The sequence below is a fragment of the Helicoverpa zea genome, chromosome 3 (assembly GCF_022581195.2).
Source record: "Helicoverpa zea isolate HzStark_Cry1AcR chromosome 3, ilHelZeax1.1, whole genome shotgun sequence".
NCBI lineage: Eukaryota > Metazoa > Arthropoda > Insecta > Lepidoptera > Noctuidae > Helicoverpa > Helicoverpa zea.
The window spans coordinates 7,750,525-7,770,485 of NC_061454.1; the positions used below are offsets into that span (position 1 = coordinate 7,750,525).

The 19,961-nt window shown below is 36.4% G+C and overlaps 1 protein-coding gene across 1 annotated transcript; it reads right to left on the minus strand.

The window, feature by feature from the left end:
* Position 1: 1 nt before the first annotated feature.
* Positions 2 to 19,961, minus strand: LOC124645595 (serine-protein kinase ATM). The gene is made up of 35 exons (XM_047185394.1): positions 19,511 to 19,961; positions 19,265 to 19,361; positions 17,576 to 17,740; positions 17,259 to 17,488; positions 17,075 to 17,173; positions 16,558 to 16,791; positions 16,250 to 16,377; positions 15,733 to 15,960; positions 14,340 to 15,439; positions 13,592 to 14,010; positions 12,890 to 13,351; positions 11,864 to 12,193; positions 11,232 to 11,791; positions 10,771 to 10,942; positions 10,295 to 10,535; positions 9,766 to 10,013; positions 9,397 to 9,668; positions 9,113 to 9,320; positions 8,623 to 8,914; positions 8,076 to 8,546; positions 7,637 to 7,838; positions 7,236 to 7,398; positions 7,050 to 7,156; positions 4,318 to 4,425; positions 3,961 to 4,190; positions 3,415 to 3,642; positions 2,679 to 2,843; positions 2,370 to 2,476; positions 2,170 to 2,286; positions 1,922 to 2,038; positions 1,463 to 1,644; positions 1,018 to 1,124; positions 817 to 931; positions 579 to 730; positions 2 to 290 (listed from the first exon to the last, which is right to left on the minus strand). Exons 1-35 carry the CDS (start codon positions 19,709 to 19,711, stop codon positions 103 to 105), a joined length of 8,445 nt encoding a protein of 2,814 aa, XP_047041350.1. The 5' UTR covers positions 19,712 to 19,961; the 3' UTR covers positions 2 to 102.

Here is a 19,961-nt window from a genome sequence, read left to right on the forward strand (position 1 = left end):
ATAATAAAAAGAATCATTTATTTGGTTCATTTAAAAATTAAAACAGATCCATTAATAAAACACTTATACTTATTAATAATCATAAAATAAAAAGGCACAGGATTACAAGTATGCTTGCCAGCCATGGAAGAGACGACAGAGATTAAAGGGGTCGGTGGCAATGCGTAGGAGTCGAGCGACCTGACCGGGCACGGCGACGCCGCCCGCCACGCCGTCCTCCGTGCCGCTGAGCTTACTCGTCACCACCAGGAGCGCTCGCTCTGCCAGACCGCTTGGCGTTCCAGCATCACCTGCACAAAAAAGTGCCATATATTAACAGTTGAAGTGGCAAGATGGAGTACACAGTACAGTTCTAGTTCAAATGACTTTGCCCCTGGAGTCAGCCATTCATATTTACACATTTTGTTCACATTTAGGACATTTGACGTGAACCGTACGTCCAAAACGAGGCAACATCTTAAAGATCGAGGCTAAAAAGCTCAATACGCATAAATGCAAGACGTTAAATGAATTAAATCTGCTTAATTCTATGATTTTTGTCATCAAATGCACACACTGTTTGGCCATTAATGTCTTACCGACAGTGCTGGTGTTCCTGTTTGAGGTAGAAGCGTTTTGCTGAGCGGTCTTCACCGACCACGAATACAAAGGATCACAGAGTAAAACTTCTAATATTGTCAGTAGCGTTTCTTGATTGTCACGTAGAAGTTGCATTGTTTTTTCACAGCACCTGTAATGTGTAAAACGGATTGAAGTTGAAATAATTCGGTGTAATTAAGGTTTAGGAACTTGAGAATGGTGAAAAATATTAAGTACCCTCTAAATATTCCTTCAGTGCCACTTGAACCAAAGCCAGCTATGATGTCCCGTGTCAAACGGAATGGCACTGTTTCTGGGGTCGGCAACGTCTTGCCTTGGTCGAATGCGATACCTGCAAGTTAAATCAGTAATTACATAATTAATTAAGTAAAAAATAAAGTCAAGTTTCAATGGTAAGTTAAATAAGGTTAACATTACCTAAATCTATGTGGATAACTTCAGCTGTTCTCTTGTCTATCAGAATGTTGTAAACGTGTCTATCGCCAAGTCCCAGTATGTAGCCGACCATGGATGAAGTTGCAACACTGTAGGAACGAATATAAAAAGTACGTATTTTAACAATCTATACTAATATTATAAAGCTGAAGAGTTTGTTTGTTTGTTTGTTTGAACGCGCTAATCTCAGGAACTACTGGTCCGATTTGAACAATTCTTTCGGTGTTAGATAGCCCATTTATCGAGGAAGGCTATAGGCTACTTTTTATCCGGGTTCTTGCAGAGGTTCCCACGGGATGCGGGTGAAACCGCTGGCAGAAGCTAGTGTAATATAATATGCAGCTATACATACATAAAATATAAACGTTTAATTATTTTTCGTTAAATAATATTTAAAGCACATTTTAATTATTTCTTTACACCCTACCTTTTTGTGTACGCCAGTCTACTCTGATACCACGTGACTGGGTCTAGGTAATGTTCCGTGAAGAAGTACTGGAACACTGGCTTGAATTCATTCATGATTCTATTCAAGACATTCAACTTTGCCTCGTGGCTGTCTCTGCAACTGTCTATCACTTTCCTTCGGGCCGCGTCACAAGAAATATCCTGAAATTTATTATTACGAGAATAAAACTGTACTTTTGAAACATGGTAGATTTAGATATGAATTATTTAATTTAATTAATATAAGACCGGGAAAAAACTAGCTGTTTCCCGCGAAACCCGGGAGAAATTCGATCCATACCTGGACAAAATACAGCTTGTGTTACTCGGGGATAATCTAGCTAAATCAGTCCAGTCGTTTCGGAGTAACAAAAACAATTTTTTCTTCTTTATTATATTAGTATACATAGATAATAGATAGGGTGTATAAAATATATACCTGTGGACGATATCGTGCATGTGCGCCACTATTGTCCTTGCCGACCAGATACAAGCCCATTGGGATAGTGCCCTCGCACCATTCCAGTACTCCTGATAGACGTGACATTGGCACCACCTACAAACGTCAAATATGGTGATGAAAGGACTGGTTTAAAAAACGGTGCTGCAACTCACGCAATGTTCCGTGACAACCAAAAGTTTGGCAAGAACTATTCACCACATTTGACGGCAAAATGTATGGCTTACCTTGTATGTTCGAATAAGCAATTTATTTTTATTCGTCACTGGATTGTTCTCCAGCAAAGTGTTGACGATGCTAAAGACTTGCTGCATCACGGCATCTTGTTTCAAGTCGTCTCCACCCTGAGAACGAAACATAATCAGAACATAATCATAATATAAAGATCTATTTGGTTATAAGAATGTTGTATGAAAAAATATATTACCTTTATCAAAAGGACGTTGTTTTTACCAGACGAATCTAAACAATTTATCTTCTTTGGACAGTTGACTCCGCCCACAAGTTCATAGTGAGAATCAAAGGACTGTAAAGCTGAAAAAGGAAAATTGAAATTGAATTATTTTATTTGACTACGAAATATGAAATTAAACATTATCCCCCATAATAAACGCGGATTAAAGTTACACAGAGAAAACAAAAATAAAAATGAATAACCAAACATTTTCATTTAGAACTTGGATAAACTTTATTCCGTGTATTAATAAGGGGGTAACAATACACATTTTGTTCTTACTATGTATGTAAGTATATTTGCAGTCTTTCTTGATCGGCAATGTGACTGTGGGCACTGGGATCGCTCTCAGATTGCGAAGCTTATGTATATTCTCTGCGTCGGGTATCTTGACTTTCTTCAGTTGTCGACTCTCTGAAGGCTTGTAGTTCGCGAAACTTATGATGGCTGGGAAAATATATTATGATTAAAATATAAATCAAAAATATAAAACCTTTTTTTTTAACGACGTCAAAAATCATCAAATGACCCCTCCCGCTGTGGGTTAGCAGCGGTGAGGGAGTGTCAGACTCTTACTGACTAAAAACCGTCGTGTTCCGTCATAGGCCTTTTATGTACCAGGGCCGCGGTATCTCTTTCGAACAACCCCCAGCAAACCTGAGAGGGACAACTTGATAAATCAATACATGCTGAATAGAATGACAGTCTTTGCAAAAGTGTGTACATATATAAATCATATCATTGTTTGCAAGCAACTAAATATTTAATTTGGTACATCACTATAATACATTATGTCCGACGTATCTATTAACAATCCTGAAGTTATATACTTTTAGCCATTCAACAAATACGTCCTTACATAAAAGGCTCCTGCAAGATCAATGTTAGTACTAGTCAGCAGAAGCCTGACACTCGGCACCCACAGCGGGTCATCCACATAAAAGATGGATCGGGAGGTACCTCAACCGTTGAACTTCGAACATCATTCCACTTTCAAATTACAAAAACAAATGCCTACCATCACACATTTTCTCCATCTGCGTAATAATAGCGGTAAGTTCATCACTATGTGTCCTCAGTTCAGTGACGAGTGTCCTCGCGGCGGTGACGCGCGGCTGCGAGTCACGTGCGCGGGCGCCGCTGCTGATGCGCCCGCTCGCGTTGCTGATCACGATGTCCTTGTCAGAGTTCTTTAGGCCGAAGAGGATGGGCAACGTGTGGTGGGGATGGTCGATTACGCATCTTTCTGTGTAAAGTACATTGATGAGGAATGAGAAGTACATTTTTGTAGAAATGTCCGGCTAAGCAGTACACTGTCTTCTGGGCTGAACTGGGAGATACCATACCAAAAATAAATTAAAATATAGCGAACTTTAGTAAAGAATTAAACTGAGAATTCAACAAGACTACAGCAATTGGCAGTTGTCGGCCTTTTTGTTAAAAACTCTAAATTGAAGTGAAAGTGAAGTAGTTCTTTTAGCACGGGGATGAAAGAAACTGTGGTAAGCTTCAATAGAAATATGATATAAACAGATAAAATATGTATAAGATTAACAATAATTACTTATTATTTTCTTCAAGCAATTGATGAAGGGCGTATCCTCATCAGTTAACCGTGGTGCCAGCTGCGGCAAGACCGTCACGAACTTCCAAGATGGTATCATATTCAGAAGATCTTCGAACGACTCGCCGCCATCTTGAAACTCAAAGTCTTGGTTGGCAAGCCACAGTGATATCACTCTGAACACTGATAAGTTATTCTCATCACACTGCTTCAATGAAAGTAAGTAATATCTGGAAACAAATTAGCTAAATAAATATCAGAACTTGATTCTGTTTTTAAATGTTTTTTTTTTTTTTAAGTGGCCTGTATTTCTTTGATCAGGTCCGATTTTAATGATGTCGAAACGGCAGATCTTACCTCATAGCTAATTGTAAGAAGTTTTCTTTTTCTACTTGTGTGTTCGCTATTTCAGCTTCATCCAGCTCTTTGAATTTCCTGTTTGTCGATAGAGCCCTCCTCTCTTCTCTGAAATGGATACATGTTTGTTATCTTTCAAAGGTTCCTCTGTCCTACAGACAATAGGGTATTTTAGTCTAGATGAGAAAAAAATTAAAAGTGAATTACAATGATTGTTTAGAGGAAAAGCAATCGGGAAATGTTAGTTTCACTTCGTAAGGTACATAAATATATTTTTTATTGCAGTTTAAAGTTTTTAGGTTTTTTTATCTGTCTTTGAACACTACGAAATGTCGCCGCCATGCTAATGACGTCATTACGGTAGTACACAAAAGTGTCAGTTAAAATTTTCAATACATAGGGTAATTTCGCCTGTTCGCGTCCATAGCCCAGTTCGCGTCCATTTTGCCGATCTCCTTTTAAAAATCCTCGAAAACAAGTCAATTAACACACTAATCAAACGAAAAGTCATTACCGCTAATACGTTAATGTATAAGAGGCACGCACAGATAGACAAACGTTCTGTGCGTCCAACCAATCCTTTTAGAAAAAATAATTAGTCTAGGCTCTTCAACAAGAAAGCGAAAACACGCAGAATTTTAGATAAAAATTAGTGTGCAGCGGCGTGTTTGATGGTAAGTTTTATATTGTTTTATGTGAATTTTAGGATAGATAGCTATTTCAACAGTTTAATGATGAATAAAAGTATAATGTTTATTATGAATTTGGTAATGTTTTTTATATTTAACGAGTAAAATAAGGTGGACGCGAATTACTACATCGAATTTTACGAAACTTCCACTTTGCGTCCACAATGGACGCGAACTAAAACTATCCTCTATAATAATAAACCAAATTGCGTCCACTGTTTTCGTTAAATACTTGCTTATAAAAAATAATTAAAACATACTGTTTAATATTAGTATATTAAACAGTACATTTTTTTATTAAGATATATACGTGGTTATAATTAAATTATCAACTGATATAAGTAATTTCATTTAAGATAAGTTCTTCCGATACAGGAAAAAAGAAGGAAAAGACAACATACACAGAAGAAGATTTAAATAAAGCGTTAAATGTTATTCGAGAGAAGAATAAATCGATAAAAAATATGCAAAGAATATGCTACCTTGTCTGATAATTTATTGACTCAACAATTCTTTTAGTTGTATGTTTACACAAAATTATTAAATTGTTTTGTTAATTTAATATGAAAGGAAATCGATCTACGGATCGAAAACGCCTGGAAGAGCTACTGGTCCATGAAGGGAGAACTCCCTTTATGTCTGAAGCGGAAACTAGTCGACATGTGTATTCTGCCCATCCTAACCTACGGCGCTCAGACTTGGTCTTTGACCGAATCTCAAAAGTCCAGGCTAAAAGTATGCCAAAGGAGCATGGAGCGTAGCCTGCTCAGCATACGGCTTAGTGACCGGATACCTACGCAACACCATTATCCGGTCCAAGATCCGGGCATAGTAGATGTGGGCAATAAGTCTGCAAAGTTGAAGTCGAATGCACCCGGACAAGTGGGCCAACATCACCACACACTGGATCCCTGAGGATGGAAGGTGACCGAGAGGGAGACTAAGAAAACGCTAGAGAGAAGACTTGGACAGCTTCCTCTCGGACTAGCCACAAATAGCGATGGACAGAGAAAAATGGAAGGCTATGGGGGAGGCCTTTGCCCAGCAGTGGGACAGCATAGGCTAATAAAAAAAAAATATGGCCAAAAACTTAGTATAATCAAGGCGGATCTTAAGCATTCCCTGTGATTTAGAGTAAAATTAACAGAATTGATTACTGTTTATTCTTCAAGTTTCAAAATTAATTGCCTAATTTTAAGTTACTTAAACCAATGTTGAGAAGAATTATTTTTATTTTGTAAAGTGAATTTTAAATGATGATAATGTTGATTTTTAATAATTAAGTGTATTGTTAAATAAAGAAATTGTTCAAATACAATCTTTCTTTATTAATTCTTAACAATTTCACCCCTATATTCCTTTTCAAAGCCGCTGGACGCAAACTGGACCATGGGTGGACGCGAATTGGATTTTGTGGACGCAAACTGGGTAAAACGCCTAATTCTGAGGTTTATCGATTTAAATAGAAAACGTAAGATATTTCTTATACAACTGAAAGTTAATCTTAAAATAGAGTATATAAGGAATACATTACACAAATTTGACATGGAAATGAGTGCTGGAGCATTTTTATTATCGCCGTCAAACTTGCCAACTGCACTAAATGGTCGCCAACAGGCGAAATGACCCTATCAAAATATGTATTACTGACAGCTGTAGTAGCGTAATGACGTCATGACCAAAAAACAATCATGGCGTCCGTTGTGTGCCGCGTTTTCGCGAAATACGCGCGAAATTTGAAATTATGATAAAACAATTAATTTATATTCGTACATAACGTGAGAAAAAAAAATATTTTTAATTTTTTAGAGATATATTAAGACTAAAGAATTTATTTAAGATATATTTCAAAAATGCATGTAATACCCTATCATGTGTTGCTAAATGTGCCACTTCCCAGCAAAACACATAAGAAGTGATATAGAGTGTGCGTTTTGTGGTCTGTCTTTGGTAAATTTTGACGTACAAAAAGTGATGATTTGCAGTTAATTTTGAATGATTTATTTTGAGTTTTTGTAGTTTTTATTCTGTTTGCAAACTTACATGGTCAGTGTTTTGGATTTGTTGTTCAACGATAATGCAGTGCCTTTCATGTTTTCTAAACATTTCACTCTGTTTTCGTATATCGATGATTTCATGTAAGTCAATACCTGTAAATTATTGTAATATTTAAGCATTATATAAAAGAAAATGTATAAAATACTGAAGGTCTCTGGCAACACTTTATACCTGCTTGTACTCTGCATCAGCAAATTTTGCAATATCGTAGTAGATTTTCAGCCTAATATCAATATTGTCACCTCTCAATGTATCAAGACTCTTTTTTAAATATTTTTGTATAATTTCACGGGGATTGTCTCGTTTCGAGTCTGCCATCCAAAGAGCGTACCGCCTGAAGAAAATGACATACACAATAAATAAATAAATATAACGACACAAACATTACTCCATATAACAAAAATTGAAGAACTTTTGAACAATACACTGTACACCGGCCAATGAAACTTCGTACTTGAGAGTACAGTTTTGTCTCGGAAATCGCACAAAAGCATCTATTAGAATGTTTTCCCTGGAAAAGTGTACAGTAGAAGGTACAGCTGCACATTCTATGCTATGACCTAAATATTTACCGTAAAGAAATAGCCGCAAGTTTAGTATTGAGCGTCTGATCGGTGACAATATTGCGGAGGAGAGATAACGCTATTTCCTTGTGACCCTTAGCCCAGGCGATCTCGCTCTCCACGAGAGTAATGTCTTTAGACTGCTGCGATTTCTTCGCGACGGCTAACAAACGCTGTGCCATGTGAACGCGGCGATTATTTAGCGCTAATTCTGCAAAGAAATATTGTTTATTGGGGCTCTATTCTTGATTATTCATCACTACACATTACTAAACAAAGTCGCTTTTTCTGTTCATAACATCCATTAAATAGTGGGGAAATACTGTTATCCCGTGCGAAGCCGGGGCGGGTCGCTAGTATTCTAATAAAATATTAGCTTAGGAAACTACTTCCTACTGAGTAAATGGTGAATACCATAATGTAAGGGTAATATAGAATAGGAACTTACTGGCATATTTAATTTGCAAAGACACAATTTCGTTCAACATATTGCCATGTTGTTTCGCAGCATGTTCTAGTATGAGCACTCGCTGCGAAGACAATGCCTCGATGTGCTTAAAATCATTGTACTGCGGCAACTTGTCGACATCCCATCTCTGAAGCAACTCCCACACCCGCAAGCGATTAGTTCTCACTAAGATATACTCCTCTATATCATTAAATATATGAAGCTTCTCCAACACTTTATATATATTCTGACAGTTCTCCATATTCAAATTCAGACACAATCTAGACGCAGCTAACTTAGCCTTATTGACGGGCTCCAGAAGTTTACTCTCAAACTCAGGAGAATTTTGGATGTTTAAACAACTTTTTAGACAAGCATACTGGAATGCCTTGACTACTGAATTTTGGTTACAGTTTGTTTGTTTTTGCTTGTCTTCTAGTTCTCGTGTATCTACGAAGTTACTCCAATCACCTGGAATTTTTGATTCATAATTTTACTTTCCTACTAATTTGGGAACAAATAATTTATGCTGGCAACACTAACTGACCTAAGAACGCCAAGCACTCGTATTTAACATCATTGAGGTGATCAGTCTCCGGCATGGACTTGATATAGCTGAGTGCTAGATGGTGCATGCCGGACTTGTGCAGCGAGCGCACCACGCCGGCGTGCAGGTCGGCGGCGGGCGCGGCGCCGCACGACAGCGCTATGTCGTGCAGTAACAGCGCGTCCGTGAACTGCCCCGAGTTGATCAGGTGCTTTCGCTTCTCGTTCTCCATTGTTAAGTGCTCCGTGCCACAACCTTCGATAGCGTCGATTTCACCGATTGAGACGTAACACTGGTGAAGGGTAAACAAGGCAATAAGAGATAATTAGAGGCTGAAATTGATAAGGACTGCACTGCACAGTCAATAATACAAGACTTATAGAATTGATAACCGCTTTTTTGGGGTCATCATCTCCCGAGCCTTTTCCCAACTATGTTGGGGTCGGCTTTTTTGGAAAGTAGGTTAAAAAAATTGTTTAATAAGACTTACAGTCCTAAAGATCCTTTGTAAGTTTTCTCCACCAGGCAAGCTAGAGGTGGCTTCAGGAGAATTCGGCGTCATTCCACCATTTTGGAACAGAGCCCACAGCTCACCGTAGTAGACAGCTGACCAGTTCTGACCAACCAGTGCCGCCGCCCACGCTACTTTATCATAATTCAGTTCTAGATAATTCAACGTCTTTGAAGCTCCTCCTTTCCTGAAATGCAGATGCTTTTGAAATCAATTCTGGAATAAATAAATAATCTCGGAGAATAAAAGTAATAGGTTCTTACTTCATTCCATAATAGTTCCTTTGTATACGAACAAAATCTACAATATCGAGCATATACTGAACGACAGTCTTGTACCCTTGTGTCACTACCCCATCAGTTCTAGATTGGAAGGAATTGTCTGAACTGTTCTCCAGTTTGTCGTCGAAAGTCTGTTCCCAAACATTATTGAAGAATCTTCGTATGTGTTCTCCGAGAGCTTTGACGTGTCTTTCAGTGAAACTTTGTAGTATTAAGCCAACAAGGGCGGGTAGTATTTTACAGCAGACTCGAGGCTGGAAATGCAGGAATTTATTAATAACTAAATAACTAAGTCCGTCTTCGTGGGTCGTGTGTACCCTGGTTACAATAAAACAGGTTTCCCAAACTCACCTTCAAAGCGCAAACTTTTGCCAAATTAGTCAAGTAGTCAGTAGAAGAATGAGTAAAACTCAGAAGTGTACATGTGACTTCTTTCAGCCATTCAGAATCGCCCTTAGTCAGCAGAACATTTAGGAACACACCATCAGGACACATTTGGCAATATTCTTCGAACTTCATACTATCAGTGGTAGTATCAATCGTCCTTAGATTTGTACTAGAAAATGGTTTTAGAATATCTTTGTCCACTCTCTCCAAATCTGAAATGTACAGTATTACAATCACCCTACTAATATCATAAATGTGAAAGTTTTAAAGAAATTAATAAATGTATGTTAATAAATAAATGTATGTTTGTTATTCTTTCACGTAAAAACGGCCGGACCAATTTCGTCGAAATTTGGCATGTAGATGGGTAATACCGTGGATTAATACACAGGCTACTTTTTATCAACACACTACGCGGGCGAAGACGCGGGCGGAAGCTAATGATGATATAAACTGAGGATCGAAGTATTATTTTAAAGCTGTTTCTACTAACCAGGTATATCATCAACACCAAGAAATTTCAGTAGATCATTCATAGTTTCAGCAATTTCGTCCGTGACATTTGCATCATCGGCAAAGAACACTTCTAGAAGAGCTTTTCCAACGACTTGCATGAAGTAACGCGTTGGGTTAACAGTTCTCACTAGTTGTGTGTCGGCTGGCGGCACAGTTACCAGCGTTTTTAGATCGTAAGATGTGATCTCTGACAAACAGTTGCAGGCTTCGACGATAGTCTGAAAATAAAAATAAAATACATTATATATTTATAACCTGGAAATTTGCGGTGGTTGACTGTCGTAAAGAAAGGCATGAAAATTTGCGAACTCGAAGAGGAAGATGTCCTGGATAGAGCGAAGTGGAAGAAGAAGATACGGAATGTGGACCCCGTCATAAGACGGGATAAACGCTAAAAAGAAGAAATAAATTGATACAAAAATGGTAAGTATAATTACAGAAGTATGCAGTTACCTTATCATCGTAATTTGATTTCAGAATGTTACAAAGTGACTGCACGATCTGATGTATGATACTCGTCTCACAGTCTTCAGACAGAGTCTTGGAATCCAAATCACAATACAAATCGCGTATGTGTCCTTTATTGCAATTTAAAAATTGGTGGAAATGCAGTAACGTGTCGTAGCTTAAAAAATGCGCAAAAGTGATTGTTTATAATTGTTTAACACTATTCATTCTACATATTACTATTCTTAGGCCGCTCTTACACTTGTAAGTTTTACTCACTTAAATAGATAACGTAATTAATTTACGACAAATGTATAACCCCTTCGAAAGCCGGGAATAGTTATTTCTTAGAACTTTTTATGACTTACGGAAGTTACGTAATTTTTACGGAAGTTACGTAATTTTTACGGAAGTTACCTTATTTTTACGGAAGCAACTTACAAGGGTAAAGGCGAGGTTACACTTACCTAGGACGATGTAAGCTTATTCTATGAGACTTCAATTTCTCTTTGAAGACCGTCAAATTGGCACAATGCATGCCATCACCGCTTTGCGTCATGGAACCAAGGAAATCAACAACATCCTCGCTTTCTTTTAAGAAATCTTTCATATTCTCAACTAAATGCTCTAAGAACACTGAACACTCTTCTTCATAGCCCGATTCTTTCTTTATAATGAGGATAGGCAGTAATTCCAATAAAGATTTTCGCATAAGCGTTGCCGTTCCTGGTAACAAATGCTCTAGGACTAATTTTAAGCCATCAATGTAAACTTTCATTAGATTTTTGCTATCACAGCTCTTGATAACTTGAGTGAAACCGTTACATACAAAGTTACACATGAAGGCGTCAGAAGGGTACCCCAAAGGTATATATTTTATGAAGGTAATGTATGCGTGAAGAGCCAGTATCTTCAGCTCAAATATATTCTCCTGCGTTACAGCTTTCCATAGTTGGAATAAAATCTGAAATACTGTCACTGTTTGATTTTGACATAGATATTGAAGAACATTTCCATCTGTGAGGTGCTGCAAAGTTTAAGGCTGTGTTAGTCACTACAATAATTGATAAAAAAAACGAAAGTAGGTAAATCTACATACTTCAAAGTATTCCAGAATAGCGCATAAAATCTTCTTTGGATAATAGTACTGTTGATTTCTTTTCGGCAATTGAATATGGAACTGTTTTTCGGCATCTTCGCTGTCACTCATATGTGTAGCAGCCAGTAAGAGAAGGTCTCCCACATTCTCCACGAAGAGACAGCTCCATCTTTCATTCTCTAACATGTCACTGGTTATTTGAAACATTGTAGTAGCATTGCTCATGGATTTGTTGAACTCATCTTGTTTGTGACGGTCGTAGTACTCTATCTTGTACTTGGCGCTGACAATGTAAGGCAAGCATAGAGCCATGATGTTGGAGAAACAGACCTGAAATATGAAAGTAAAATGATTTTGGTAACTTTTTGTTGTTTTAAGAAAGAAAACCGGCCAAGTGCGAGTCGGACTCGTGCACGAAGGGTTCCGTAAATTACAGTTAAATCAACCTATCTCAAAAACTATAAGAGATACTTTGATCAAACCAAAAATCGTTGAAAGAGTTAATTAGCATGCATCACCTCTATTTTTTTTAGAATTTTATACCCCGTAGTTATAAAAATAGAGGGGGGGGACATACTTTTTACGACTTTGAGAGCTGATATCTCAAAAACCGTTCACTTTAAGAAAAATGTTTTTTAGAAAACTTTATATCATTTTAAAAGACCTTTCCATTGATACCCCACACGTATGTACATCGAAAAAAAAAATTTCATCCCTCAGTTACATGTATGGGGGGCCCCACCCCCAATTCTTTTTTTTACTATTTAGTGTCATATTTTTGTAGCGGTTCATACAACACATATTCCCATCAAATTTCATCACTGTAGTACTTATAGTTTCCGAGTAAATCGGCTGTGACAGACGGACAGACGGACAGACGGACATGACGAAACTATAAGGGTTCCGTTTTTGCCATTTTGGCTACGGAACCCTAAAAATGGTTTCCTGAATTACAGTGGAAGGGAGTATAATAGTGTGATAAAACCGCAGGTCTATTCTAGTGTAGAAAAAGTTAAAAACACATACCTCAAGCATTTTTTTAACGGTTTTCTTCTGTTTCTTAGCCATTTGCTTCAAGAGATCACTCTTGCTTACGTCTCCCTCTTGTTTCCATAATATTTCGCCAGCAATGAGCCACTTCATATGTTTCTCTTTAAAACTATCCATAGTATTAAAACCAAGTAAGTGTATCGGAAAATCCTCTAGAGGATTATTTTGAGAGAACCAAAAATATACTATTGGTACAATATGGTTATTCAAGTACGTTTGTATATCCTCTATCCCAACAGAATTGACTATCTCTTTCAGAGCTTTTTTGACAATGCCGTTGTCTAGCGATTTCATTTTCTGCAATTGGATAACCTGAAGTATGACGCTCAATACAACGGGTTTGTTAGATTGGGCCAGCGCGACGAAAGCGTGCAGGACTGTCGAAGTCCTGTTGGCGGATTCATCTTTTATTATTGTCTCTGCTTCTGTAGCTGCCACCTAAATGAGAAATGTTTGTATATAGAAATAGAACATTGTTAACTGGCTACTTCTGTCTAATAAATAAAATGAAGACACGAGGTTCTGCGCACAAACCGAAGTCGTGGTCGTGAGGGGTGGACGAGGAGTACGGTCAACATGCATGTACAACTGTGCTCAGAACTGTGCTCAGATATATTATATGATATTAAGTGGAAACCTTAAAAAAATGACTTTATAAAATGCTAAAACAATACTTACACTAGTAAAAAATATTTTCAACAAATTAGTCAAAAATATACTTATGTCATCTTCAGAGAAGTTGTTAACCAATTTCATCAAATAGCTACAATGTATTCGAATGCTGTGAACTGAGCCTTTTATTTTCTTCATAAATGCCCTTTCAAAGGCTTCTTCAATGTTAGCATTTTGCTTACGACTGATTAGAATGATCTTAGCAGCACATTCGTATATCATACCGGCTACCTTCGGCGGGTAATACATGTCTTTGCACAGCATCAAATAGCTTTTAATCATAATCAAACAATTTTGCTTCATATCAGAATCATTTTCACAAAGAGGATCCATGATTTTACGTAAGATTTTAAGCAACTCATAAGATACTTTAGAATTTCTATACAGTTTTTGGCATATGCACTGCATCAATGGGAAAATTAAACCTGGAAAAAACACAAGTAGATACACTAGAGAGATGTTGCATAATAGGGTAGTTTTCAGTGATTGATTTTGTAGAACCTTTTTAAAATTAAATCAGCAAACAGCATCATTATGCATTATTTGGATGTCTATGTCTTAACTTTTTGTGGGCTTCACCAGTATAAAGGCGGCCTTAGAGCGGTTATTATGAAGCAGTTTTGCTTGCCAGATACAGACTGAACAAAATAATTTGCACAAATCATGTTGCTTAAGGCTTAACTAATTAGCCAGCTGTAACTAGTTGTAAGTTAAGTATATTAAGTAACTGTAGATGTAATAAAGTAATTATTACCTAGAGGAGGATTTTCCACGTTTGAATCTATCAGCAGCTCTATACACTGAAGAACGCACTGAGTGTCATTTGTAAAAGTGTACATATTTTCGTCTAGTATCAATTTCAATACTTCCTCCCGATACTCTGCTTGCTTTCTGCAGTACGCGGCAAGTAGCAATAAACAGTTGTGCTTTAAAGTGTCAATGTTGTTGTCGTCACCGTCATCGTCAATAATAATATCGTAATCATTTGGTTGGTCTTCAATGTTTAATATATTATTAATGGCGTGGAATACATCTTCATTCATATTAGCCCGTAACATAGACCCTAATAAGGGACTAAATTCTGTAGCTAAAAGTTGTTTGACTTCTTGTACGACTTTAATCTTTTTTGGGATTTGAGTATTGCTTTCTACCACACGGTTTAGTGCCCCATACATGTGTGTTAATGTCACAACTGATAAATTATAGATCCTCGTGTTTTCCAGTTCTTCTTGAGATTTCAATTTATATTTTAAAACTTTATCCAGATACGACAAAACAATGGAAATCAGGTTTATGCATTCTAGTAGATCCGTATCATTCTTCAATTGCTTTGAATTAGTACTAACCAATTTTGTTGTTATGTACTCATGCACTTGATTTTCAACGTCAGAAATAGAGCCAACGTGTTCATACACCGCGACGGGCTCTGGGAGCTTTATTATATTTTGTATTTCAAACTCACTGAATAAAATGCACTTTTCCGGTGAGTCATATACAATTTCCTGCAACATATCGAACTCCGACTGAACGGAATGATTGCATTTAAAATGTATATTTTCATCGGCAATTATTCTGAATATTAATTCTGGAACTTCAGCGCCAGTGATGAACGAATCACCCGATGTGAGCCAAAGAAAGCATTTAAGCCTGAAGTCGTCTAGGCTACATTTGCTGTAGAACTTGTAGAAGACGTGATTCAAGGTTTTAACGCTACTGTTTGTAACAGGCATATCACTTTGAAGATACAGTACTATGAGCTGCTGTGCTTGCGCATGCTCTAGTATGTCTGTATTTAATAAGCTCTGCATGATTGTATGTAATGCTTTATGTGAAGCATTCGAAGATGTGCAATTTCTGAAACCAAAAGATCTTCTAAGTGGAACAATAACATTTTTTTCCCCGAGATTTGACTACAGTTATTGGATGAAACCGCATTAAAGAAAAGCTGATTTTCTGATGCTGATGAGATTTTCCCCTCGATTTTCTCGAACGTAGGGCAGGCGGCAGGCGTTTCAAACAAAAACGCGACAGGTTTTTGTCGCTCGGTATGTACCGCACGTTATAAAACCGACCGGTAAATTCGCTGGATGGATATGGAAGTGATAGGACTGTTAGTTGTCTCACAGCAAAATAAAGGTAACTCTTACCGAACACATGAATTCCATAATGAAACTGATGTGTTTTTGAAGTCAATATTTGTGCTTGACATTTCGAAGTTTTTCAGTATTAAGCAAATCAACTGTTCGAAAGCTTCCCATTCTATGTTGTTCGCGTTATTTGACAGCAGTGTTTGAAGACAATTCAGCAACGATAAGTAATCTTCGGGAGATATACTGGCAGCATACATTTTCACATACATGTGTATAATTTCCAACCTAAAACAGTATTATTTAATATTATAAAACTGAAGAGTTAACTTATATGAACGCGCTAGAGAAACCACGACCATAGCGCATTTATCGAAGGTTATAGCTGCTTTTAAACACCGGGTGCGTTTAGAAGACACTCTTGGCGAAAGCTAGTATTATAAAAAAGCAAAGAAAGCTGTAAAGAGAGGTATATAATAAAGCACCTTAATTATTATTCAGGTATCTATGGGAAGATTCTAATCTGAAGCAGTAGAGCTATTTAAAAGTTACATAGTAATGAATGAACGCAACTTACCATGGTACAGGATTTAGCTGTAATTCATTGACAAGGTCAGCAAATGTTTTGTTCTTGTTTAAGCTTAATTTCAATCGCTTTGCTAAGCTCTCTGTGCTACTTGTACTTTCTTCACACGTTTGGAATACCTATTAATTAATGGGTAATTAGGGGGGAAATAAGATGTAAAGTCTACAAGTGGTTAATGTTAATTGTTTTATACAACAAGACACCATAGGCATAAGAGAAATGAGGAGGGTGTAGGAGAGAAACTATAAAAATTTTACCAACATAACCAAGTTAGTGAGAAAAAAATCTTTGTTCCTCACCTGATAATGTACTGAAGCAGCAAAATTGTAGAAATGTGGACATGGCCCAAGTCTGTCATTTGGCTTTCGATTCTTTTGCAAGTGGATAACTTCAGTACATATTATTTCTGTCATACTGTTCAGGTATTTGTTCCAAAGCTCCCAATTGTTTGCCAAGCTGCCTTCTTCTTTTTTGGTTCTGCCCATTGGGTGATGAAGCACCACAGTCAGATTTAATAAGTTGAAAAACGAATTCTAAGAAAAAAAAAATACAAATTATCAGTGAGTTGTTGATCAAGTGCTTTGCTCATCAATCGAATGAAGCTTGCAGTTACTGATAGGGAGGAACTTGTGTTCTGCTACTACTCATTTTTAGTTCGGTATTAGTTATGAGGTATTTGAATACTTACAAACGACCTTGCACATTACTATTTGATTTAAGCCATAATAAAAAAAAATACAGTGTGAAGTCACATTTATCTATAGGCTTTTTTTCCAGGTGCAAGAAGTAATATCTAGTTAGTAAGTATTTATTTACCTTTTTCTTTTGATCCTTATTGTGGTCATAGCTTTTAAGTAATAAAGGCATAAGACTTTCAATAAAATGGCACATTGTTAATCTGTACTCGGAAGATAGCTAAAAAGAATAAAAAAATATAATTTTGATTATTGCATTAAACATACAAACATATTTAAAAATAAATGTTTCTAAGGATACATACCGTCTCAAGAAGCAATATTAAAATATCTATAATCACTTCTTGTACTTTCTTATCATTTAAAATGTTTGAAAAAATTCCTTCTAAAGAAGATATCGTTTTCATTAACGGTCTTGTAAGCTGAGAGTTATCCTTTACTCCTTTCATTACAAGTAGTAATAGCCGCAGTTTAGTGAAGGTATCCAATTTGTAATCACTTGAAGAACATGCTTCAACACACACATCCAGTAAGTCTAGAAATGTTTAATATCCATAATTAACATTTTTAAACAAGTTTTCAATAATCACATAACATTATATTGACTCTGTTTATAACGTACCTGACCAAGTGCTAGGTTTTATGTTACATACATAGTGTTCATATGGCAACACATGCTTCAACAGCAGATTCAAGTAAGTATCACCAATAGCCACCACGGAACGATGATCTCTCAGTATTTCTATGCATGCTGAAGTTATTTTTTCACATCTTATATATGCTTTACCTTAAAATAAAACAAGTACAATATAAATAGCTACAACAGTTTTACATTGGCAAACTTATTGTTTGTAAGTTATTTACGTAAATAAAACCTACTAATGTAATAGCTACTATAGTAAGTTCAACTCAGTCTTGCGCGCGGCCTTATGTGTGGGTAACCCTTGTACATACACAGTGACTTTGTGTGCGTGACAAGAGGTACAGTCGGGTACAAATACAGTTATTTAGGGGTTACGGCTGTTTAAAGAAAAACAGTTATTACGTAATTTAATGTTTATTTATTTATAATGATTCTGAATCGCTACTTGAAAAATCAAATGATGAATTTTCGGATTCGCTACTCTCACCGAGGTAAATTATAAATTTTGACTCCATGTCAAAATGTCTATAGTATTTTTCTTTTTTCTTTTGTACATGTCGACAAGTATTACCCAACATCCCTTCATCAATATGACTTAAACGTTCATTTATGAGTTTCATTATTTCCGTCTTATTTTGGTCGACATTATGCGAAGCAATATTATTTTTTAAAATTCCTCACACATTTTGTTTACATTATTATACTAGATTATACGTCTTTTTACATTCTTAGTCCACACTTTTATTTATTGTCAGCGTATCCCGAGATCTAGAAAATATGTAAGGAGTATTTAATTCATCTTAGATAGTCAATTTGAAAAAACTTATGAGAAAATAATGAAAAACTGTAAAATGTAATAATAAAAAGCTTTGAATGTTGTTTCATTTTTTGAAACGCTACCTGACTCCTTAAACATTTTCTCCGTGAAGAACTAGACATTTTCGTAAACGACTGTACCCATAACAAAAAGCGATAAGAACACGTCATGCTCGGACGACGTCACTGTCACACGAATGAAAGTTGTATATTTACAAGCCGACGCACACATAGGGTCGCGCGCAAATCTGAGTTGAACTATGTATACTAATATTTTATTATTAGCTAATACTAATGTAATGTGGTTGTGGTGGCCTAGTGGGTAAAGAACCAACCTCTCGAGTATGAGGGTATGGGTTCGATTCCAGGTCAGGCAAGTACCAATGCAACTTTTCTAAGTTTGTATGTACTTTCTAAGTATATCTTAGACACCAATGGCTGATAAAAAGGTGAAGGAAAACATCTTGAGGAAACCTGAACAATAAAGTCTGAAATCACCAACCCGCATTGAGCAAGCGTGGTGATTAATGCTTAATCCTTCTCCGTATGAGAGGAGGCCTGTGCCCAGCAGTGGGACGATAAAAAGGGTATAACAGTAACAGTAATGTAATAGCAGCCAAAAATATTTGAGAGCTGGAATGACAAATGCCTTACATCTGATGGTAAATAAATTTCATATTTTTTTCTTTAATTAGATATTACTTTTAATTAATAAAACTTAATACTGTAAGTAGAGAACCAAGTACTTGAAACATATTTATTTTATGTCTTATATTTCTACTAGAGTTGGGCCAAAATCTATATAAATCTGGCGATTGTTCTTTAGGAAACTTATTGAATTAACTGAGGTACCTTTATTAGAGCCTGTAACACATTGGTACAATATACTGGAACAAAGTGGCTTGGTGATATTTTCATAGGTTTTAGAAGTCTCATATTTTTCCAGTTCCTGTAAATTTCAAATGCATTAACATTTATGACATAATACAATTGATAACACTATTGTTGGAAATACTACTTCCTGAATAAATTGAAAAGATTAAAATACTGGTTGTAAACTAATATTGTGTATTGCTTTAACAATTATCTAGTACTTACTATAAATACATATTCATTAATATCGTCAAATAAATTGTTCCATGAGTATCCTCTCTTTTTTAAAGTGTTTTCAGATAACAGGGAAGGTACCGCATTTCTAGATAGAAATTCCTTTAAATTCTCAGCACTTTTCTTGCGATCTGTGTGTCGTACAGATTTAATGCCACTAGCGGCATCTTGAACTGATGTTTCTAATTCCATGATAGAATAATCCTACTTGATAAACTTGTATAGTTTATTATTGTTTTGTGAGCCTATGTACACATTTTGCACACACAATTTCGCTTACAAGTACACTCTACACTCAATGAGGCCTTATTATCATGTTTTTTTAATAGTTTCTATCTCAGGCTATCTCATTATTCATTATTTTTTTGATAAGTCTTATTAAATGAAACATAACAAGGCGGTTTGGTTTTGGTTCGCGGTTCTTTCATCATCACATTTCGAA

What these genes read in the sequence shown, in the direction of transcription:
- LOC124645595 (XM_047185394.1), bottom strand. Translation starts at nt 19,711, where the DNA reads ATGGAATTAGAAACATCAGTTCAAGATGCCGCTAGTGGCATTAAATCT. An exon ending in TTAATGAATATGTATTTATA is followed by an intron (nt 19,362 to 19,510) that starts GTAAGTACTAGA and finishes TGAAATTTACAG; the next exon opens with GAACTGGAAAAATATGAGAC. An exon ending in GATGGAGAAAATGTGTGATG is followed by an intron (nt 2,844 to 3,414) that starts GTAGGCATTTGT and finishes ATATTTTCCCAG; the next exon opens with CCATCATAAGTTTCGCGAAC.